This window comes from Magallana gigas, chromosome 9 (assembly GCF_963853765.1).
Source record: "Magallana gigas chromosome 9, xbMagGiga1.1, whole genome shotgun sequence".
Taxonomy (NCBI): domain Eukaryota; kingdom Metazoa; phylum Mollusca; class Bivalvia; order Ostreida; family Ostreidae; genus Magallana; species Magallana gigas.
In genome coordinates, this window is record NC_088861.1 from 13670541 (window position 1) to 13690692 (window position 20152).

General features: G+C 31.4%; 1 protein-coding gene and 2 long non-coding RNA genes across 3 annotated transcripts in view; 1 reads left to right on the plus strand and 2 right to left on the minus strand.

Moving 5' to 3' along the window:
* Nucleotides 1-1110: 1110 nt before the first annotated feature.
* Nucleotides 1111-9991, minus strand: LOC136271945 (uncharacterized). The gene is made up of 5 exons (XR_010709865.1): nucleotides 9888-9991; nucleotides 9445-9566; nucleotides 3230-3262; nucleotides 3006-3048; nucleotides 1111-2764 (listed from the first exon to the last, which is right to left on the minus strand). It is a non-coding gene; the product is annotated as an uncharacterized lncRNA (long non-coding RNA).
* LOC105348251 (uncharacterized) lies at nucleotides 6779-8449 on the plus strand. Its single transcript, XR_010709010.1, has 3 exons — nucleotides 6779-6843; nucleotides 6965-7072; nucleotides 8394-8449. It is a non-coding gene; the product is annotated as an uncharacterized lncRNA (long non-coding RNA).
* A 5164-nt stretch (nucleotides 9992-15155) lies between the features above and the next one.
* The window catches only part of LOC136271946 (uncharacterized), a 32438-nt gene continuing 27441 nt past the window's right edge, over nucleotides 15156-20152 (minus strand). Inside the window, exon 14 of the mRNA XM_066072542.1 lies at nucleotides 15156-15674. Coding sequence (XP_065928614.1) covers nucleotides 15523-15674 — 152 coding nt within the window. The 3' untranslated portion in view covers nucleotides 15156-15522. The remainder of the gene's footprint in view (nucleotides 15675-20152) is intronic.

The following is a 20152-nucleotide window of genomic DNA, read 5'->3' on the forward strand; positions in this document are numbered from 1 at the left end:
TAGAATCAGCCTTCATGGCTGATACGATTCCTCAAAGGCTGATATCGATCTGCAGGACCGATACGGATCTGCATCGCATCCCTTGTGGAACCCTTGTGGTCTTTTTTTTTTCCTTCAGAGATAGTTCTTTATTTATTCTTTTCGTAAGACCTCTTTTCTTGTATGATTTTCCTCTTTGACATTTCGGAATCGGTGTCTACTTGCAGACGTTAAAATGGATCTCAATAAAAAAAAATGAGTCGCTCGTCAATAAATTGAGTGATTGGAATTCTTATTCAGACTAAATGACACCAATGTAAGCTTTAAAAAAACCTGATCATATTATGCTTGATCTAAATCTGTTAGAGTAGAGCGTAGACTAAGAAGAAAACCTCGAACTTGTACCTGCTGCTACATGTAGGCCTAATGTTGACAGGGACACCGTGACAAACACGGTGAACAATTCTAGAGTGGCCTATAAGTTCGACGAAAACATGAATCGGACACAATGAATTTACTGATTACATAACGAGTAGTGGTGAAATTAGAAACCGGACAAAATCCGGTTGGGAAACTCGATATGCATTTAACGAGAATTTTTGCTGAGTAAATAAATACCATATTACATGTATCTGTTTAAGTTGTTAGTATTTAATGACTTCACTGTTGTTTTTCGGTACGTTATTACTATGATATTATAATATATGAAATATTACATATAATTTTCCATGTTACACCCTGTTTCAGCCTAAACCAATATCAGCCCACGGCTTTCGGCCCTCTTGCTTAAACTGGTGTCTCGGGCTGACACAGGGTGTAGTATGAAAAAAATGTATGTATTATTCTCAATATTTAAACATGTATATAGAAAGACAAAACAATGGGTTGTTGTGTATTTTATTAAAGCACTATTCGGTGAGAATTCTTCAAACAATAGTAGTAAAGCTGTGAAACTTATTATATTATAAACAAAACAATACATATTTGAATTTTACGTTTAAAACAAAATAAAATAACCAAATTTTGCTGAGTTACAGCAATATGTCACATGCAGTTTTAAATACAAAATGGTAAAACTGTATCAGTTCAAAAATTAAAGATTTCTTGTTTTAAAAACATGTTGGTCATCTTTGGAAAGTATAATATTTTTTTTTAATTGTCAATATAGGATACATTTATGTAAAATAAACCATTCTTATGCCTAAAACTATATATAATTGTTTTGGTGAACGAGCGGGAAATAATAGGTGAATAATATGGGGTGATAAAAAAGAATATATAAAAACATGAACATAATATGTAAACTGAACAAAAGTTCTAAGTGTCCACCCAGTATAATGTATTTACTTTATTAAATAAGCACATTTGTCTTGCCGTCGAGGTGACTAATTTTCACTTAACTTTCAAATAGTTTAAGACCATTGACATTTCCAGTTTGGTTGAAATTAGCTCAGAGCTATGGATTGTTTTAAGTTGCTTAAAGCAATGACGTTAAAGTTATTGAGTAAAATGCATCATAATATTGTTTCTTTTGGATTGCTTCATATTTAAAACAATGTCGAGGACAAAATGCATAGCTTTAGGTTTTAGGTGAGAACAATCTTGTTCAGTGTATTTTTGAAATTATGCATGTATTTGTGATTTTAAGTTATGCAAACAAACAACAGTGTGTTTAGTAGTACATGAACTTTATGCAATTGCAAAAAACCGTTTTCCTTGCATACTACATATCGAATGTTAGGATTGTTTGTTTATTAAATTGGCTAACAACTATTTTATTGCAGAGATTTAAGGATTCCTATAGTCTGTCCCAAGTTATTGCTTCCATCACGTTTTGATGATTTTTAATAAAAATACACACACTTCATTACATGTGAAAGAAGAGTACAGTTAAAGTTGACAAAATGGAATATATCAAAGAAATCTTCATTGACAAATTCTCTCTTTTCACTGATAAAAGTTAACAGGAACCAAACCGAATTTCTTACGGAGATTTGTAATGGGAAATGTTTACATCTTTTCTCCAACCAGTAGTACTCGGGATACCTTGCGCAATTTTTCAACGTTATCATCAGGGCTTATTAATGGCTGATGCAATGCAAAATCCCCGAAGACTGTCTATTTTTGGATGTGTATTAAAACCTGAAGCTGTAGAGGGGGCGTTTCAAAACAGACAATCTTGGTTTTTTCATATAAGTGGATGAACGAAGTTTAAGCATAAAGGTATCTATTATCATCGAAATATCCAGCGACAAGTGGTGGAAGCAAAAACTCGGAACAAAGTATTGCAAATTCAAATGAAACTAATATATGTTGCGTTTCAATGATATGCTTACACAGAAACCCACGGATAATGATTTTCTGTTAAATTCTTCTTTTAAAAGAATACAGTGTATTTGTTTATTATTTATAAGTACATGTAGCATGAGATAATCCAATGAGGTACATGTGTAACTGTATTGTGCTAGTCGGATTATTGAAAGAAAAATAGAGGGTAGTAAATTGGTTTGTGCAAAAATATCATGTTGCGTAAAAATAATATTTGCACAAAAAACATTCAAGTATTCTACAACATACAATACAAAGCAAATTAGATTTTAGACAATGAAAGTTACTTTATTGGTTATCCTCTAAGATACGTCAAACTCTAGGAAAGAGCGTTAAGTTGTCATCAAATACATTCATATGCCGCAGTGTATTTCTCTGCTAACGATTTAAGTAGAAATAGTCTTCTCTCTCCTGTGTGAATTTGTTGTGATGTTTGGGTCAATTTTCTCCTTGTGGTCTGGAGAAGCAATGACATTTTTTAAAAGTTAAAGTTGTTTTAGGATTTGAGAATATTTGTATGCAAAGTATTTTTGTAAGTACATGCACTTAGGTTTGTTTTTAAAAGTTTACTGCTTCGATTTTATAAAGATTATAAATGAAATGGAATTTTTAAATTTAAAAAGTCGTAGAGACATTTAAAACATATTTTTGCAACCAATTAACATACTTTTTATTAAAATATTTTTATCAAATTATACCCGTGTAACCGTTGCTCCTCCTCTATGAGTCTGTTCTCTAGATCTTCAAATTAAAAAAAAAAAACAATTTGTCAAATTCTGAATATCAAGATTTACAAAATAACGGTACAGCTTTCAAAAAATTTAGGTATATTATAATTACAATAATTAAAAAAACCCACAAAAAACTGTCAATATATACAAAGAAGGTTTTGAAAAAAATGTTGAAAGGTGTATGATGTTACCTTGATTGTTTGGAAATTCTTCATTGTTGTCTCCTACAAAAAGTAAAAATGTAATTTATTAAGCCTGTCATATTTTGTTGGTAGAAATTGAAAACAAATACATGTTTAATCTTTATGTGACAATATTTAACATTATCTTAAGTAGATGAATTGAAAACAAATTGTATCAAATATTTACACACTATTAGTCTAGAGTTTGCTTTATGTAAAAAAAAAATATTTAATATTCACTACAAATTCAATTCAAAGTTGTTCATATTGAAAGCATTCACTCTTTAAAATTTAAATTTTTAGACCTAAAACTAATTATTTATGTAAAAAATCGTAAATATATGTTAATCGTAAATATATGTTAGAATTTAACGACAAGAGGTTTAATACGTTTTGTAAGCGCCTAATGTTGTGACTTAAGCAATTTATGGTAAACGAGCAAAATGATTTTGGTTAGCCAATCAAACGAATCGTTAAAACCTAAATTGTATTTACATGTAATTCATAAATTCTTAAAATAAAGTAAATATTCTTTTTATTCTAGAAGACCGATTCTGAGGTGGTTTTTAACCGGGTTTTCCAACTGAAAAATCCGGTTATTAAAATGGTGAAAATGGCGGGCGGGCGGGCGGGCGGGCGGCTGCCAAAAGGGTACCCTCATTGTACGGATAACTCCTCCTACAGTTCTCAAGATAGGAAGTTGTTCTTTTGCAGATCAATTGTACATATATCAGAGGTGTGCATATTGCTAGGATTTTGATTTCCGATAATTTATCGAAAAAATACCAGCTTTTGAACTTAGTCATTTTTTGGCAAAATGTTGCATATAGGGTACCCTCATTGTACGGATAACTCCTCCTACAGTTCTCAAGATAGGAAATTGTTCTTTTGCAGATCAATTGTACATATATCAGAGGTGTGCATATTGCTAGGATTTTGATTTCCGATAATTTATCGAAAAAATACCAGCTTTTGAACTTAGTCATTTTTTGGCAAAATATTGCATATAGGGTACCCTCATTGTACGGATAACTCCTCCTACAGTTCTCAAGATAGGAAGTTGTTCTTTTGCAGATCAATTGTACATATATCAGAGGTGTGTACCCCGGTATATTGCTAGGATTTTGATTTCCGATAATTTATCGAAAAAATACCAGCTTTTGAACTTAGTCATTTTTTGGCAAAATGTTGCATATAGGGTACCCTCATTGTACGGATAACTCCTCCTACAGTTCTCAAGATAGGAAATTGTTCTTTTGCAGATCAATTGTACATATATCAGAGGTGTGCATATTGCTAGGATTTTGATTTCCGATAATTTATCGAAAAAATACCAGCTTTTGAACTTAGTCATTTTTTGGCAAAATATTGCATATAGGGTACCCTCATTGTACGGATAACTCCTCCTACAGTTCTCAAGATAGGAAGTTGTTCTTTTGCAGATCAATTGTACATATATCAGAGGTGTGTACCCCGGTATATTGCTAGGATTTTGATTTCCGATAATTTATGAAAAAAATACTAGCTTTTGAACTTAGTCATTTTTTGGCAAAATGTTGCATATACATGTAGGGTACTCCATTTCACTGGATAAGGGTTAACATTGATTATGGATACAGTTTACATAAAAGAAAACCCGGTTTGCTGTCATATTGACAGCTTTTCACTTGTTTGCGTAAAATATAATTTAAAAATCTCATATGTATTATACACCAGCTCTAGATTATTTCCGAAGTTTGAAGAAAATCTACCATATTGTTCTTTATAGGAGCCATCTGAAAGTGCAGGTACATTTACTATCGGAATATAATCGAAAATATCATTGTCTGTACTTTGGGAGGTTAAAAAATAATATACAATAGCGATTTTTTCTCAATTTTAGTATTTGCTAAGTAAAATCATCTTTTACCTCACGAAACAAGTAACTAAATTATACCATGATCTTGTTAATAGAAGCCATCTAACAATATCAAAAATGCACCAAATTTTGCTTTATATTTGAAGTACCACAAATGTAGATAGGTACATGTATGATGGATTCATTGGAATACTAAAAAAAAACACCCTGAAGATAGCATAATTTCAAAAATGTATACTTGTTTCTTTTTCTCTTATGTTATTTCTTACAACGTACTCCTACACAGTTGCATCTTATCATTACGTCATAAAACCATAGAAAATCTAAATTTACAATACGAAGGTTGTTCGGAAATGATTAAGACAACACAAATATGTCCATTCTAAGCGACAAATTTAAGTGAAAATTGGCATAAACATTAAAGTAATATAACAAAACAATAATTTGTTAACGACGGTACACAAACAAGTTGGTGGTCGGGGTACCCGGCGTAGGCCCAAACTTGGAGTTTAAAACATTGAAGCATCTATATTTTAAGTGTTGGTAGACCTACAATTATTGACCAAAAAAATAAGTTATATCTGTTCACTTTGCTATTCATTGTGGCTAACTTCTGTGCAGGTTTCATTGATATGGAGATAATTCAAAAAATATGTACAAAGGAATGGAAAGCTGACTGCGACAGTTTACCGGGTTTTGACGTCAATTAAGGCGGCATAGCAAAAATACATCAAATTGGTAGGAATCCAGAAAGAAAACCTTTACTGACCAAGAATTTGCTTAAACAAACTGATTTCAATTGGTATCATATATACAGAATAAAAGTAAAAGGCGTTTCAGAGTAAGTTGACTTTTGGGAAGCGGTATATCAAATCTTTCACAAAACAATCAAGAATAGAGAGAATATATGACTGTTGCAATTTTGAAATAAAAAACAAAGATGAAAAATCAAGAATAGTTCATGTTTACCGTTCGTATGTAAGGTGTTTAAAACATAGGAACAAGAAAAAAATGTTGAAATGAAATGGCGTTGCGATGTATTGTGGATGTAGGCAAGTTTGTTAGCTTACCATGGAATAAACAAATGATGCCATTAACTTCAAAATGCTCACGTTAAAAACAGGTTTCCTGGATTACTTTCTGGTGAAACTTCAATGATTTATCATTTTTCCCAATGGAGTAAGAGTAAATATCTCAATAATTTTGAACAACACTCGCATGTATCTTTTATTTTTGGTTCATTATTTTCAATTTCATAAAAAGTATCCCTCAAAAAAAATCAAAATGCATAAATACACTGTATATCATTAGATTGCGCCAAAAGATGCACAATAAAAACTAAAGTCGGCCACCTTTAAACTATGCGATCCATATTAGGAACTAATTTTTCTATCCTTGAATATCAATCATATATTAAATACTCTGTTATTAATTTAAAGCATTTTAGAGTAGAACAAGTAGAACAAGATTTACCATGAGAAATTTCCAAAAAGTATTATCAACTAAGCAGATATTAATTACTGAAGATTGCACTAGGATCTATGGAAACAAGCACATTCAAAATGTACATGACTATATTATGTGTGTCCATCATGAGGCATCTTACTTGTCTACACTTTTAATGAAATGTAGTACCAATGCATAGTAACTTTTCTGCACTCGTGAGTGAAATATTACCACCAAAAGAACTGTGATGTCATTTTTTGACAAATCCATCAGAGTAACTTGATCTCATGCTATCATCATGGCTGCCTGCAGGAATAATGTATGTATCCAGATGTTCTTTTACCGATTTTTATTATATATGGGTGATTATTATACAATAATGTTCTCAAAACTTTGAAATGAAAATTTGGAAGCAAATTAATGGCAATTTTCTTGTACAGACATCCTCCTGCTGATGTTCAAACTCGGTGACATGGCTGTCTCCTATATTATTTGTGAAGTTGAATAGAACCATGCAGTTTATCGGCTCAAGTTAAGGAACATCTAAGGTAACTGAATTTATTATGATATTATTCAATATTTAGGGTAGGTGTTTAAAGACACAATTTTTTATTATTGACGTCAGATGATCAGAATATGTCAGGGCAAAATGATATACGAGGGTCAATCAAAAAATACGAAGACTTTTGTCATAGTTATGTTACTTAACGTCGTATCATTACTAAATTTGGTAGACAAAATTAAGCAATAGTTTCAAAGAATTTGCAAGGACAAAAGTTAATTAATTTCTTTATTTCTAAGAATTATTTAGAATTTAATCCTGCAAAAATGAGGTCACGGCGCACGGTCAAAATTTGTGTTATGTCAACAATAAACCATATAATGTTGAAAGTAATATCTCTATAAATTGGGCATAAAACCAAATAATATTGAAACTTCAAATTTAGTATAGTCATGGTATTCTATGTACCAAATAATGACGGGATATATTGTTTTGTCGAACAGATATTAGTAACTAAAGACAGATAGTCCTCTTTAGAGTTGACTTAAAACATCGACGTCGCCGGACGTCACGGCGCAACGAGAAGTACAAATAAAATGGATCTAACTCAGGAAAAAGCCGATAGAAGCTGTGAAAATGCTCAATGGTGCAAAAAATAAGTCAACAATTATTTGCAAGTTTGTGTTTAACTGTAATAAATTTTGTGAGGGTGGTGGTCATTGTATTTTGCATATAAAACTGTCCAAAAGAGAGTAGAATATCTGTAAATATTTGGTCAAAAAATAAGTAACGTAAATCGACGTTCAGGGTTATCTTTACTGTAAACTAAGAAATACACGGTAAGAAAATGAAAACTTTAATGAACTAACTTATGATTCTCTAACGAATGTGTGCAAATAAGATGTTAAGTGGTTCAGTGCCATTTTAAATTGGAAGGAGAAAGGCACAAGAGACTAAGCATGATATAAAGATGGGGTATATCTATAAACTGTGCATGTTTAATCTTGACGTCATGTTTTGAAAGTTACCGTGCGCCGTGGTGACAAAACATGTTGTTTTTAAAAAGGGGTAACAAAAATACCGTTTCATCAAATGGACTAAAACTTCGTATATCAATAACATAAGTGTCGGTGCAAAGATTAATCTGTTAAGTATGACTTTCATGAAAAACATATGATAGACAGCCACATTGTCTTCGTACTTTTTGATTGACCCTCGTAATTGTCCTTAATACAGCTTTAATAAATACTCCTGTCGTATGTTTGTATGATAAATAATCGGCATGATATGCTGATAATAGTATACAGTATAATTATATCAATTTATTTATTTTTCCATTTTATATGATTATTTTTTTTGATTTACAGCAGCATTTTGCGAAAACGGGCTTTTGAAGTTATCAACGAGGTCAGAACTAGAAAACAGGAACTCAACCAAAGATAGTGACCAAACGCATTTATTGTGATTCGTTATTCATGTGATTGGGAAAGGGGATGAATATAGGAGGAAGAAGACTGAATGGATGTGAAAGTATATAGATCGACTATAAAAAAAACCATTTGAAAATTTGAATATTGATTATATTTCTGTGAGAAAACAATAAAGATTAGAATTACTGTTAATCTTTGTGAGATTGTTTTATACATGTAAGGACAACTTTTGGGGAATATCGGTTGGATTAAATCGTTGCCCCAACATTGTGCCAACATTAAAACTGTCAATCTACTGAAAATTGGCCAACGTCACGCCAGCGTGTTGGTGCAATTTTGCGCAGATGAACAAAATTACATTGGGCCGATGTTATTTTCCGATATTGGGCCCACATAAATGATAACATCGAGCCAACGCTGGGCCAATTTAAGCTTGCTATCTGGGTTGCTGCTAACGTGCTTTTAGTAATGCGATATTTTACGCGGGTACTTATCATTAAATTCGCGGTTCAGCCGTTTTGCATCAAACCACAAGATATATAAAATCGAAAACGCCGAATATTCATCATAGTTTGATTTCCTTTACATCTGTCTAAAAACGATACTTTAAAATTAGTGAGATGTGTTTCCTGCGGTTTTACGTGGGTATTAATTCCTTGCGTTTATTTGGGAATCTAACTGCTAATTGATACTTCATGCTAAATGTATACAGTAAACTCTTTCTCTACAGAAAGTACATTCCAAATAATTTCATTTTTTAAAGGTTTTCATGAGTTTCATTCCATTTTTTCCACTTAAACATGTACGTCTAATGGAGTAACGACTTCGATGGGTTTTTTTTAATCGTTCTTGAGGAAGATGAAATACATATAAATCAATCAAACACCAATCCTTTGATCATTTTTGTCAAATCATTCTAGTAAGTCAGCATGCGAAAAATAATTTATCTTATCCATTAACCTACTAAAAATCAAATACAACAACTCACGTCGTCTTTTTGCTGCTGACCTCTGCATACGGCAACGTATCAACACGACTGTAATGATGACTGCTATGATGACAACACAAATAACGACAACGGCAACAACAACAGCTGAATCCATATTGGTGCTATAATTAGAGATTCGTAGTATAGGTATAACTATAATTAGTGTAATATCTTACTATATATATATAGATATAGATATAGATATATATATATATATATATATATATATATATATATATATATATATATATATATATATATATATATATATATATATATATATATATATATATATATATATATATATATATATATAATATGATATTAATATGAATGCATAGTTTTCAAAGATAATTCTTTAAAGCATAGATATATCAGTCAATGATGTATTTGATTTATAATTAAAACCTTTGATTTTTTTAATTAAAAAAGTGATAAAATACCTTGCTGTGTTCTTATTTTCAAAGTTTGCAGGATACCTCTTTGATATATTTACGAATTCTTCTGTAGAGTTAAATGCTTCAAAGATCCCTCGATAGCATTCAGCTTAATGTATAAATATAGTAGTAAATATCAGAAACTCGCTAAAATTTCAATAAAAATATTCATCAAATTCGGTAAAGACTGTGATAGTTTATTTTGTATATAACAAAGCGTCATTTATATCTGAGTCCGTTCCGAAACAAAGATTAACATTTCTCAAAATTCCAATAACGGACCGCTCAAAATTCCCATAGGAGACCATTTGGCTCTTTCTTTTAGTTTACGCATTGGTGTAGTTAATAGTAACCAAGTTAATGTGTCCTACTTGGCTGGCTCACTAAGCAAACATATTGATGTACATTAACAGTATTTTAGTAAATCCATCTTACTTTTTGCAATTAACTTATTCATTTGTGGAAAAAAGATGTAAATATGAACAATTAAATGCCGTCTTTGATGATTCCCGCAGAAAAATAATAGCGGGTTATGTAATATACTCTGCAATGTTGCGTCCTTCACATCCCGCATGAAACACCAAAACAATTTGTATTGTTTAAATAAAATGGAAACAATTTTTTTGTGCACGATTCAAATCAAACAGAAGTAGTTAGGATTTGATCCCGGTAATACATGAATAACATGGTAATTGTTATTTCAAATTAAATTAAATCGATAACTAATTAAAAAAGATCAATATAAAATTTAAATTTATGTGCAAAACCCGTCCATTATAATTATTATTTATTTTAGGAATTATATTTTTCTGAAGAGCGTCGATGTCAGATATGAAAAAAAACCATATTTTTAAATAAAATTATACCTAAATAAAATTATACATTTCATCGAGGAATCAACAAAATATATAAGATATTTTTGGGGGGAGAGGGGTATTTGATTTTAAAAATAAACTTGCTTCGATCGCATTTTATATATTGCTTTTCTATCTATCAATTACAAAACAAATTACACTCAAAATTCACAAAAAATCGAAAGAAATGAACCTTAGAGTGCTAACACTACAATTATACAAAAAGACAAACATTGTGGTTTCCTTCATTATCAAAGAAGAAACATTTTTATTTCATGGTTAACCAGCAAGAGTTAACTACAAAAAATAAATGAATATTTCATGATTGCAACAATGTTCAAAATTCATTGGGACAAATGGCACGATCAATATTTTCAGGCAAGAGGTACATATGATTCTAAATTACACCTGTAGCGTTTCACCAGTTGTTAAAAGTCGATCGATATATATATATATATATATATATATATATATATATATATATATATATATATATATATATATATATATATATATATATATATATATATATATATGATCTTTGATAGGTAAGAAAAGATTTGTTCAAGACCAAGATATCCTCAACTGTCACTGGGGTATATGTACCTGTCGAGAAAGTAAGCGTCGGTTGCTTTTCGATCAAGGCATTCAGGTTGCACAGACATTTAAATGGATAAACTACAAGTTGGAGTAAAATATTTGTGAAAAAGAATAAAGGAAAATACAAAAACACAAAATAAATCTATTCTTTTAAAGAATTTCCATGGTATTCGTATTTTTTGGCACAGATACCTCTGCCTTACTTCACGTGTACATTGAACACGTGTATCGTTCATTCAGAGTAAAAACGTCTGCATCTTTCAAGACCCCGTTGGCACTACATCCAGCACAGAAGATAAATGATAGTAAATCTAAGAAAGTAACAACGTTGCATTGTTTCCATCGATTTCAACAAAAATACTCCCTTTTCTAAATTCCATGCGGTCATGGCATTGCTTGATCTGTCACAGTATGTGGTTTGCGCATGAGCGATGTTCTAATATACAGAAGAAAACGTTCTACAAATATAGAAGTTTTTGAAATACGTGTGCCTGGATTTCAGTTTGTCTTGTTTTGTCGTTTATTGAATATTTCTTACCAGTGCAGTGGTTGTCATATTATTTTTGTTCAAGACGCATTTTTACAAGTCCAATGTAACATGTTCGCGAGAATAAAATACCTGAATGCGATGAAGCATGAATAGTGCATTGGTCTTATATAGGGGTGTGCAGTGATAACAGAACAATAGAAATTAACAACTAACATGGCGGTAGTTGGAGACATAGGAAAATAATGATAATTTATGAATTCATGTCAGCTCAAGGTAAACATTTAGAGGGTTTTTATGGTGCTGATTCTATTATGACGTCATGATTAAAGGAATTTTGTAAAACTGAAACATTTTCTCCTGGGTGTTCAATATTGAATCATTGTTAAAGTTATCCTGATTTCCATATTCAATTCGACATAATTTTTAAGGAGTAAAAGCTTGTTAAATACCGTTTTTGAGAGACCGTAGGCATTCAGGATATTTTTATTTAGTCGAAAATGATCAAAACTTGCGATCTGTTACTTATTTCCTTTATGTTTCATAGATAATGACAGCTTAAAGCGTGTGTATTAAAAATTTAAGAATCTTCCAAACCGGGCTGTTGTTATAAAGCATTATTGAAAGAATTTATATCTTGAATTTCGTAAATCTGTAGTTACCTTTCATTTGCTATATATTGACCATATTGACCAGGAGGTATTTTAAACTGCCAACAAAAATGTCGACATCAGTCGTTCAAGTTTTGAGCGAGAAACATTATAATCGTTATTTAACATGTAGCAAGGCTCGCGTCATATTTTGTTTACGTATTTGTTGCTGAATATGTAACGCTTTTGCCCTGCGGGCTCATTAGAAGATATAAATCTACCGAAGAGCCAGCAGGGCAAAAACGCAGTAGATAAACAAATGAGAATTGAACTTGTTATTTACTCTTTTATACCTAAATATCAATAAAAATATGTCCGATAATGTATATGTATGTATATATGCATATACATGTACATATAAAAACGAACAGGTCCTTGACATAGACCAAATTAGCTGACCGCAGGTAAATAAGCAGGACTCCTACTGACACTAGGAGATTATAATATAAATCAAATGTAAAACTAAAATTGGTCAGGACGCTTAAAAGGCTTGATATAAAGCTTTCTTTATAAAAAAAAACCTGAACTTTGAACAATGGATTAATGACGTGGTTCACATCACGTCCAAGCGTCTTGTTCGGTCCCCATGCTTTTCTATTCCTAACTACGCAGGATCGGAATAATCAGCAATGATCGAAGCCCCAACAATCATTGGCGCATCTTACGATTGAAAAAAAAAGCACTATTGGTGCCTTTTTCAATATACATAACATATCCGAAAATATACCTAAAAACACAGATAGGCATGGAAATAAAATACTTTAATTGATACTTCTTGTTAATATTAATGAACTAAATATAAAAAAAAATATCAGGTGTAACGATTTTTGAAAGAAACTATCAACGAGAAAACACATCAATACACATGCAATTTAGGATAGTATTCTCTTATAGAACAGACCAAATAACGGTAAATCCTTACATATAGATATATCTAATAAGCTCCATTATAGACATACGTATACATGTACAGTGTTCTAAGCAAGAATTGAAACACAAACTAGAGCTGAGTCTTCAGAATTAACGTTTATCTATATTGGGTGTAAAAGCTTGTTTTCATCAAAAGTTTGTTTCTATCCAATCCGTAATCATTTTTAAGAAACTTATTTAACGACAAGTTTGTCTAGGTTTTTTTTCTTTTTTTCTCAACAGTTATCTCATTAAAATTTTATAAATTTATTCTAAAGATTCCTTCTTAATTCGTTTTTACTTAGAAAGGTCTAGATTATGTTTTTATTCACTAGATTTCAGCGAAGTTTTCTTCCCAAAGTTTTGTAGATTTGTTGTCCTTGATCCCGTTAACATCAAATTATATTGTGCGGTATTTTTTTTAGGTTAACTTCATAACTTTTTTCAATTGACTAGACTATTATTGAATCGAATCAACTTTCAGAAAGATTGTCCGAATACCAAACTCTTGTGTATATGCAATTATTTAATTTATCTTTATGTATTATACAAATAACGACCTAGCAACATCTCTTCCTCCTTAAAAAATGTCACATGATTTTATGATTGTACATGCGTCATACTTTCACATGATCATAAGCATATACGAGGGTTGTTAGGAAAAGTTCACGGACAAGTTCGATTGTGAGCAGACTATTCACATGATACCGGTGAAACGTTTCATATGTAGTCTTGACGTATTTTCTAAGAAATATGTAAAGATTTGCTTATCTAAAACAGAAAACTTTAAAAAATATGCAGATTAAATATTTTGATAAGATATGCTTCACGGAGCATGTCAGTTTTTAATTTTTTTATATTTCTTACGCATATTTCCTTATTAAGAAAATGTACAGTTTAAGCGAATAAAAATAAACGATATTTCATATGAGATCCAGAAGTTATGAAAGTCATTTTGTGAAAATTTCAATTAAATTGAAGAATGTTTTATATGGATGACCAACGCTAGAAAAATGAGTCAAAAACGTTAACGTAAATGAACATGTTTGAGCACCGGGCAGTCATTAAATTTTGTGTGCACGCAGAAAAATCTCCGATAGAGACCAAAAGTTTCTTAGATTCTACGATAGTACACAAAACACATTATACAAAAGAGCCGGGTATGTTAGTTATAGCAAACCGGCCCTATTAAATGCCCCCAAATTAAAAGAGATGAATTAAATAGTTCATACGTGGTTTTAAAGTTCATGATCCCAGGGACAAGTATGCGAAAATATTTGGGCGGATTGTACCCTATCATCAAGATATTTAATACCCAAACATATCCGGGATTCGGAAGACATTCACTTTTCCTGATTTTTTACAGTGTTTTATTTTTCAAAAATTTGATATGGTCCAAGCATCGGCCAAGAAAATGAATTAAACAAAAATGCGCTGACTTAAATGCAAACATATTCCGGCCGAAGACTGTGGCCACTTTGAATTTTGAAATTTTGTGTCATCAGTCGTCTGCTTACTTTGACTTTTGTGAATCATGGCGAACATATTGAGGCAAACCAACGATGACAAAGGAATATTTTGACGACACGCGATTCAACTTTAAGGTATGTATTAATTACAAGGAATCTAGATTACACAAAACATGACACAAATAATGAATATTAGAAAACCCTTTGCTATACATAATGATTTCATTCATTTGTTCAACTGTAAATGTGATGATCGACTGTGAAAGTATAGGGCCAATTTTCAGTACTAACTTACCTGACTCTTTGACAAATAATGGCGTGAACATGCGTTTTAAAAATGGGTTAATGGCATGAAAAGTGTGTGAACTAAAAGGTGTTTACTTTGAAAAAGAGTGACATATTTTAATTGCCTTTCAGTAGTTTAACGCCACCTAACGTCGTGAAAATATGACGTGGTGCTCCGTTAACCCAATTCATGCAAAATAAAAATCGTTGTATCTTTTGACAACAACTTTAAAATCATATAATTTTTTGCATACTAATTTTCAATTGGTAGTCATTTAATAAAATATCAGTCATCCTACAAAGTAACAGTAATTTTGCCGTAAATCACTTTGTCCGCAAACTTTTCTAACAACCATCGTACATGTATCATACTTTATAAGGTGTATGTTATATCATTTTAGCGTCTTTCCCATTTGGTTTTGTATTCTTACCATGAAACGTATTTGAACGGTACGTGCAGTTTTCCAGTGTTCCTTTAAAAAGGGTATTATCGTCATTTTGTACAATCCCTGCAGTGGTATCGTACATAGCACAGTGACCTATTAAAAATTTAAAAAGCATCTTAACAGTAATTCTATAATATTTGTATATATTTACATTTTCAAATGTCTTTGTCTGTGATAACATTACGAATCAATTTTAACCCTAAAACACAATAACGTTATAAAACATGAGTGGCACAAATGGGCATGTTTTATAGAATAACTGAACAACTGTATTGGCGGTGCCGCGTAGTAATACATAGAATGTGCTACATATAAATAGTGGTTTTAAAATAATAATGTTTTAAAGTGTACAATTTGGAAATGCTATAAATATAAGTAATAAGGAGTAATTCTTTGAATACTATTAGGTAATAATTTCGGTCGGAATGTGGTCAAATCTATCATCAGGCCCTTCGGACTTTATTTGGTTTGACCACGCCCCGACCGAAAATATCACCTCATTATACTCAGAGAAGAATGATTTTTTATTCCTTAAATAGATGTTCGGCTTGGTGAATATTGTACTTCTCGAATAGCTGTTTCTTAAGAATAAGAATATTCATTGAGGTTTTCGAATTCTTAAAACAAGCATGACACTGCTTTCTGTACTTGAAAGACACTGTATACAGGGTTATTTTCACCCCGTGTAATTTTCACTCTTTTACAATTGCAAACAGTTTCGTCCCATCTTGAATTCGCCCAGGTGCCGTTGTGTTAACAGAGATACTATTTGCAATATAGAATTTGCCCAGTCTTAATTTCGGGGGAGAATATTTCCCTGTATACAATATTATATTTGTAAAAGCAGAATTGGATGTTATTTTTTTTTTATAATGTTTATATCTAAATTTGCTAGCTATAGAACATTAGGTCAATACAAATTTTGACAGGTTGTTGAACGATAGCTAGTTTTTAACACGAGGACATAAATCAGAAATGTACTTGAACTTACGTGCTAATTATTGAATCAAAAGTTATATGTGTTTTTTATTGAATATTCGAAACTTTCAGGGGCAATAACTGCTAGAAAGGGACTTTGGACCCTGTCGGTAATGAATAGATTGAAGGAGCTTCTAAGTGTACTGAATATATTAGTAAGAGTTTCAAGTCTTTATTTCTAACGGTTAATGAAGTGTAGCGATAACAAGCATTTTGTAGGGGCAATAACTCTATTATTTTTACATGGTAAGGGTCAAAGGGTTATATTTTGAAATGTCTTAAGTTGTCCTACTACATCCATTAAAATTTCTTTCTCTACCATCCTAAACAAAAGAGATCTGAAAAATCTTTAATTAAGAGATTTCCAAAGCGTCTACCTTGGCTGAACAAAATGACATAAAGGTCAAAGGTCAAGGTCATCTAAATCTCATTAATTAACGGATTTTCAGATGACCTTGACCTTTGACCTTTATGTCATTTTGTTCGGCCAAGGTAGACGATTCCATCCCAAATAGTCCAAAGTCTTTATGATAAGTAGTAAAAAAGTTGGAAATGATTTTATTAAAATGTAAATACTTTCAGGGGCAATAACTTCTAGACGGGGGGGGGGGGGGGGGGTGGGGGCTCAGATCCTTTCGGAATGATAGATTGAAGAATTCTCTAACTGTACTGAAGACATCAGTAACATTTCCAAGTTTCCATCTCCTTTGGTTTCGGAGGAGTAGCGATAACAAGCTTTTCGTAAATAGGGGCAATAACTCTGTAACTTTTTAAAGGAAGTAGCTAAGGGGCTACATTTTTAAATGTCTTAAAATGTCCTATTACATGCATGAACAAGTTTATCTTTACTACACTAAACAAAAGAGATCTAAATCTCATTAATTAACCGATTTTCAGATGACCTTGACCTTTGACCTTTATGTCATTTTGTTCGGCCAAGGTAGACGCTTCCATCCCATGTGGTCCGAAGTCTCTATGACAATAAAAAAGTTGGAAGTGATTTTATAGAAATCTTAATACTTTCAGGGGCAATAACTACTAGAAGGGGGCTCAGATCCTTTCGGTATGAATAGATTGAAGAACCCTCTAAGTGTACTGAAGACATTGGTAAAAGTTCCAAGTCTCTATCTCTCATGGTTTCAGAGGAGTAGCGATAACAAGCTTTTTTTTAACACAAGGGCAATAACTTTGAAAGTTCTGGGAGGTATCAAGCAAGAGTGTTTACTTTTTATGTTCAATAACATAAAGATAAAATTATTTCAATATCGCTTGAAACAAAAAAAGCTGTCCCTTGAAAAAAAGAGAAGAAAAAAAAATAAGATACAGAAGAAATACAAAAGGTCTTCCACCTGAAGGTGGAAAGACCTAAATATAAGTCTTTTGAAATAATTATATCTGCATTAGGCTTTGTCATTTACTTATCCAGGATCAAATGTGCTTGTTTTGTTTACATGACATGTGATGATGGTGGTTCCTTTTGAATCTGAAAAATCGAAGAGGGGCGTTGTATGAATTACGTGTGTTTTATTGATAAAAGACGTCAATACTCATTAAGAGATTTTGGAATAATTTTCAAAATACTTTCATAGGTAAGAGTGTTCCTCATATATTTACAAAGTTTTTCTTGCAAAATCATCGTGTCAGATGACTCGAATCAATTTAGCATTTTTCAATATTTTTTCAGTAAGCTATCGGAAGTAGGATTTATATTGAATCATAATTGCATATTTCTTGAAAAATTATCATTATACCGTGTAAATTTAATGAGATTTTTCAGGTTATGATTTTATTTTGTTCTAACCTGATTTTTTATAACTGTTCATTTAGTTATTTTTTTATATTATATATTTTTAGATAATCTAATAGTTGGTTGAATTGGGTGACATTTTAAGTGAATTTGAAGTGTGAATCACTGATTGTGGTTACAAAAAAACATACACAGATACATGTAATCTATGCATTGCCCTAACATATGTTCTCATTCAAAAAATGAAAGTTTTGATGTAATCAAAAAAATCATACATATAAATGAAATGTAGTTTTCATTTGCAAGGAAGATAATTTGAAGACATGAATATTAATGAGAACAGTGTCACGTGAAAAAAAGTGAACGTGATTCCTCGATATGCATCTTTGACAATTAGTTTTGAAAGAAAAGTTTTGAATGATTTAACGTCGTTGATAAAATTTAAAATGTATTGTAGGCATTCATTGTTTGCTTTATTGACAAGTATGATACATATGTTTTTAATTTAAAAAGCAGCAAATGAATATTTTATACTTTTATTTTTATTTTTCACATCAGTTTGACACTACGACTGATAATCAGTCATGAAAATATTTTATTATAAGGTCGGTCCTTAAACATCTTTGTTTTCGATGTAACCAAATTAGAAGACTGGTTTCTTGATTTTTTTTAAAAATTCTCCACACCCTGCTTCTGAAAAACGCTACAATATGCGATGAAGTATTGGAGTTTACATCTTGATATAAATGAGACTTCCATGCATTGTGGGTTGTATTCGTTACTATTCAAGTAATAAAGTATACTCTTTTTGAATCTATATCGGGATATAGATACGGGTTGGTCACGTGATCAAAGCTCATAAAGCCCGAAGGGCTTTTTGGAAGTGTTGATCACGTACCAACCCGTTTATCTTTTTTTGTGATGACCTAAAAAGCCGCTTCGATTAGGATGACGTAACAAACAGTACAATGATATAGCAAATATTTGATTATTATGATAAATAAATTTGACACTGCTTTTGACAAAACAACTCTTTTTATTAAAATAAGGTAAAACAGAAAAGAACATTATATAAATATATGTATTCATAAACTCATTCATATTTACCATTAATTATTAACGTTAAATATGATCTACTTCTAACACTTAAGCTTGTATGTAGATCGAATTTAAAAACCTTTTGTATATGCATATCAGTGCGATATGAAACAAGGAATACCTACATTATTAGGTAATGGTTAGGGATGTCAACGACTACTCGAGTACTTGACTAGCGCTCGGTCACGCCGATCATTGACTAAAATTTTATTTGTCGGTTACTCGTTATAAAGTGCTGGAAGAAATTCAAAACATTTTTGTTCTTTAGAACGCAGCAGTTTTGGGGCTTCAAATAAAATATTTTTTTAATCACATTACGCTCTATTGAATCGATCGGGTGTCCCTAGTATATTTCTAAGCGGCTACAAATTGATCTCTGTTGAACTTGTAGGTCAAATTATTGTTTTGAATAGAAATGCATGTACATAAAGAGATCAATTTGTTGTTCTCCTTAACAGTTCTTTATTGGATTAGATGTTTGTATTAATCAAAAATCATATCAACTCAAGATGTTTGTTTTATATAACCATAAACTTTAATGGTTGATTTGGCACGACAAGGGACAATGACTTAAGAGTAAAAATCAACAAGCATCAAGCAATCCATGGAAAGTGGAAAAATTATTTTTTGAAAAGCTGCTTGTATATTATTGATTTTAATCTACTTCACACAAAATCCCTGATAAACAATGATTTTTGTCATACTACGGGACTGGTATCCAAGGAAATGTATTTCCTTAGTTACCGGT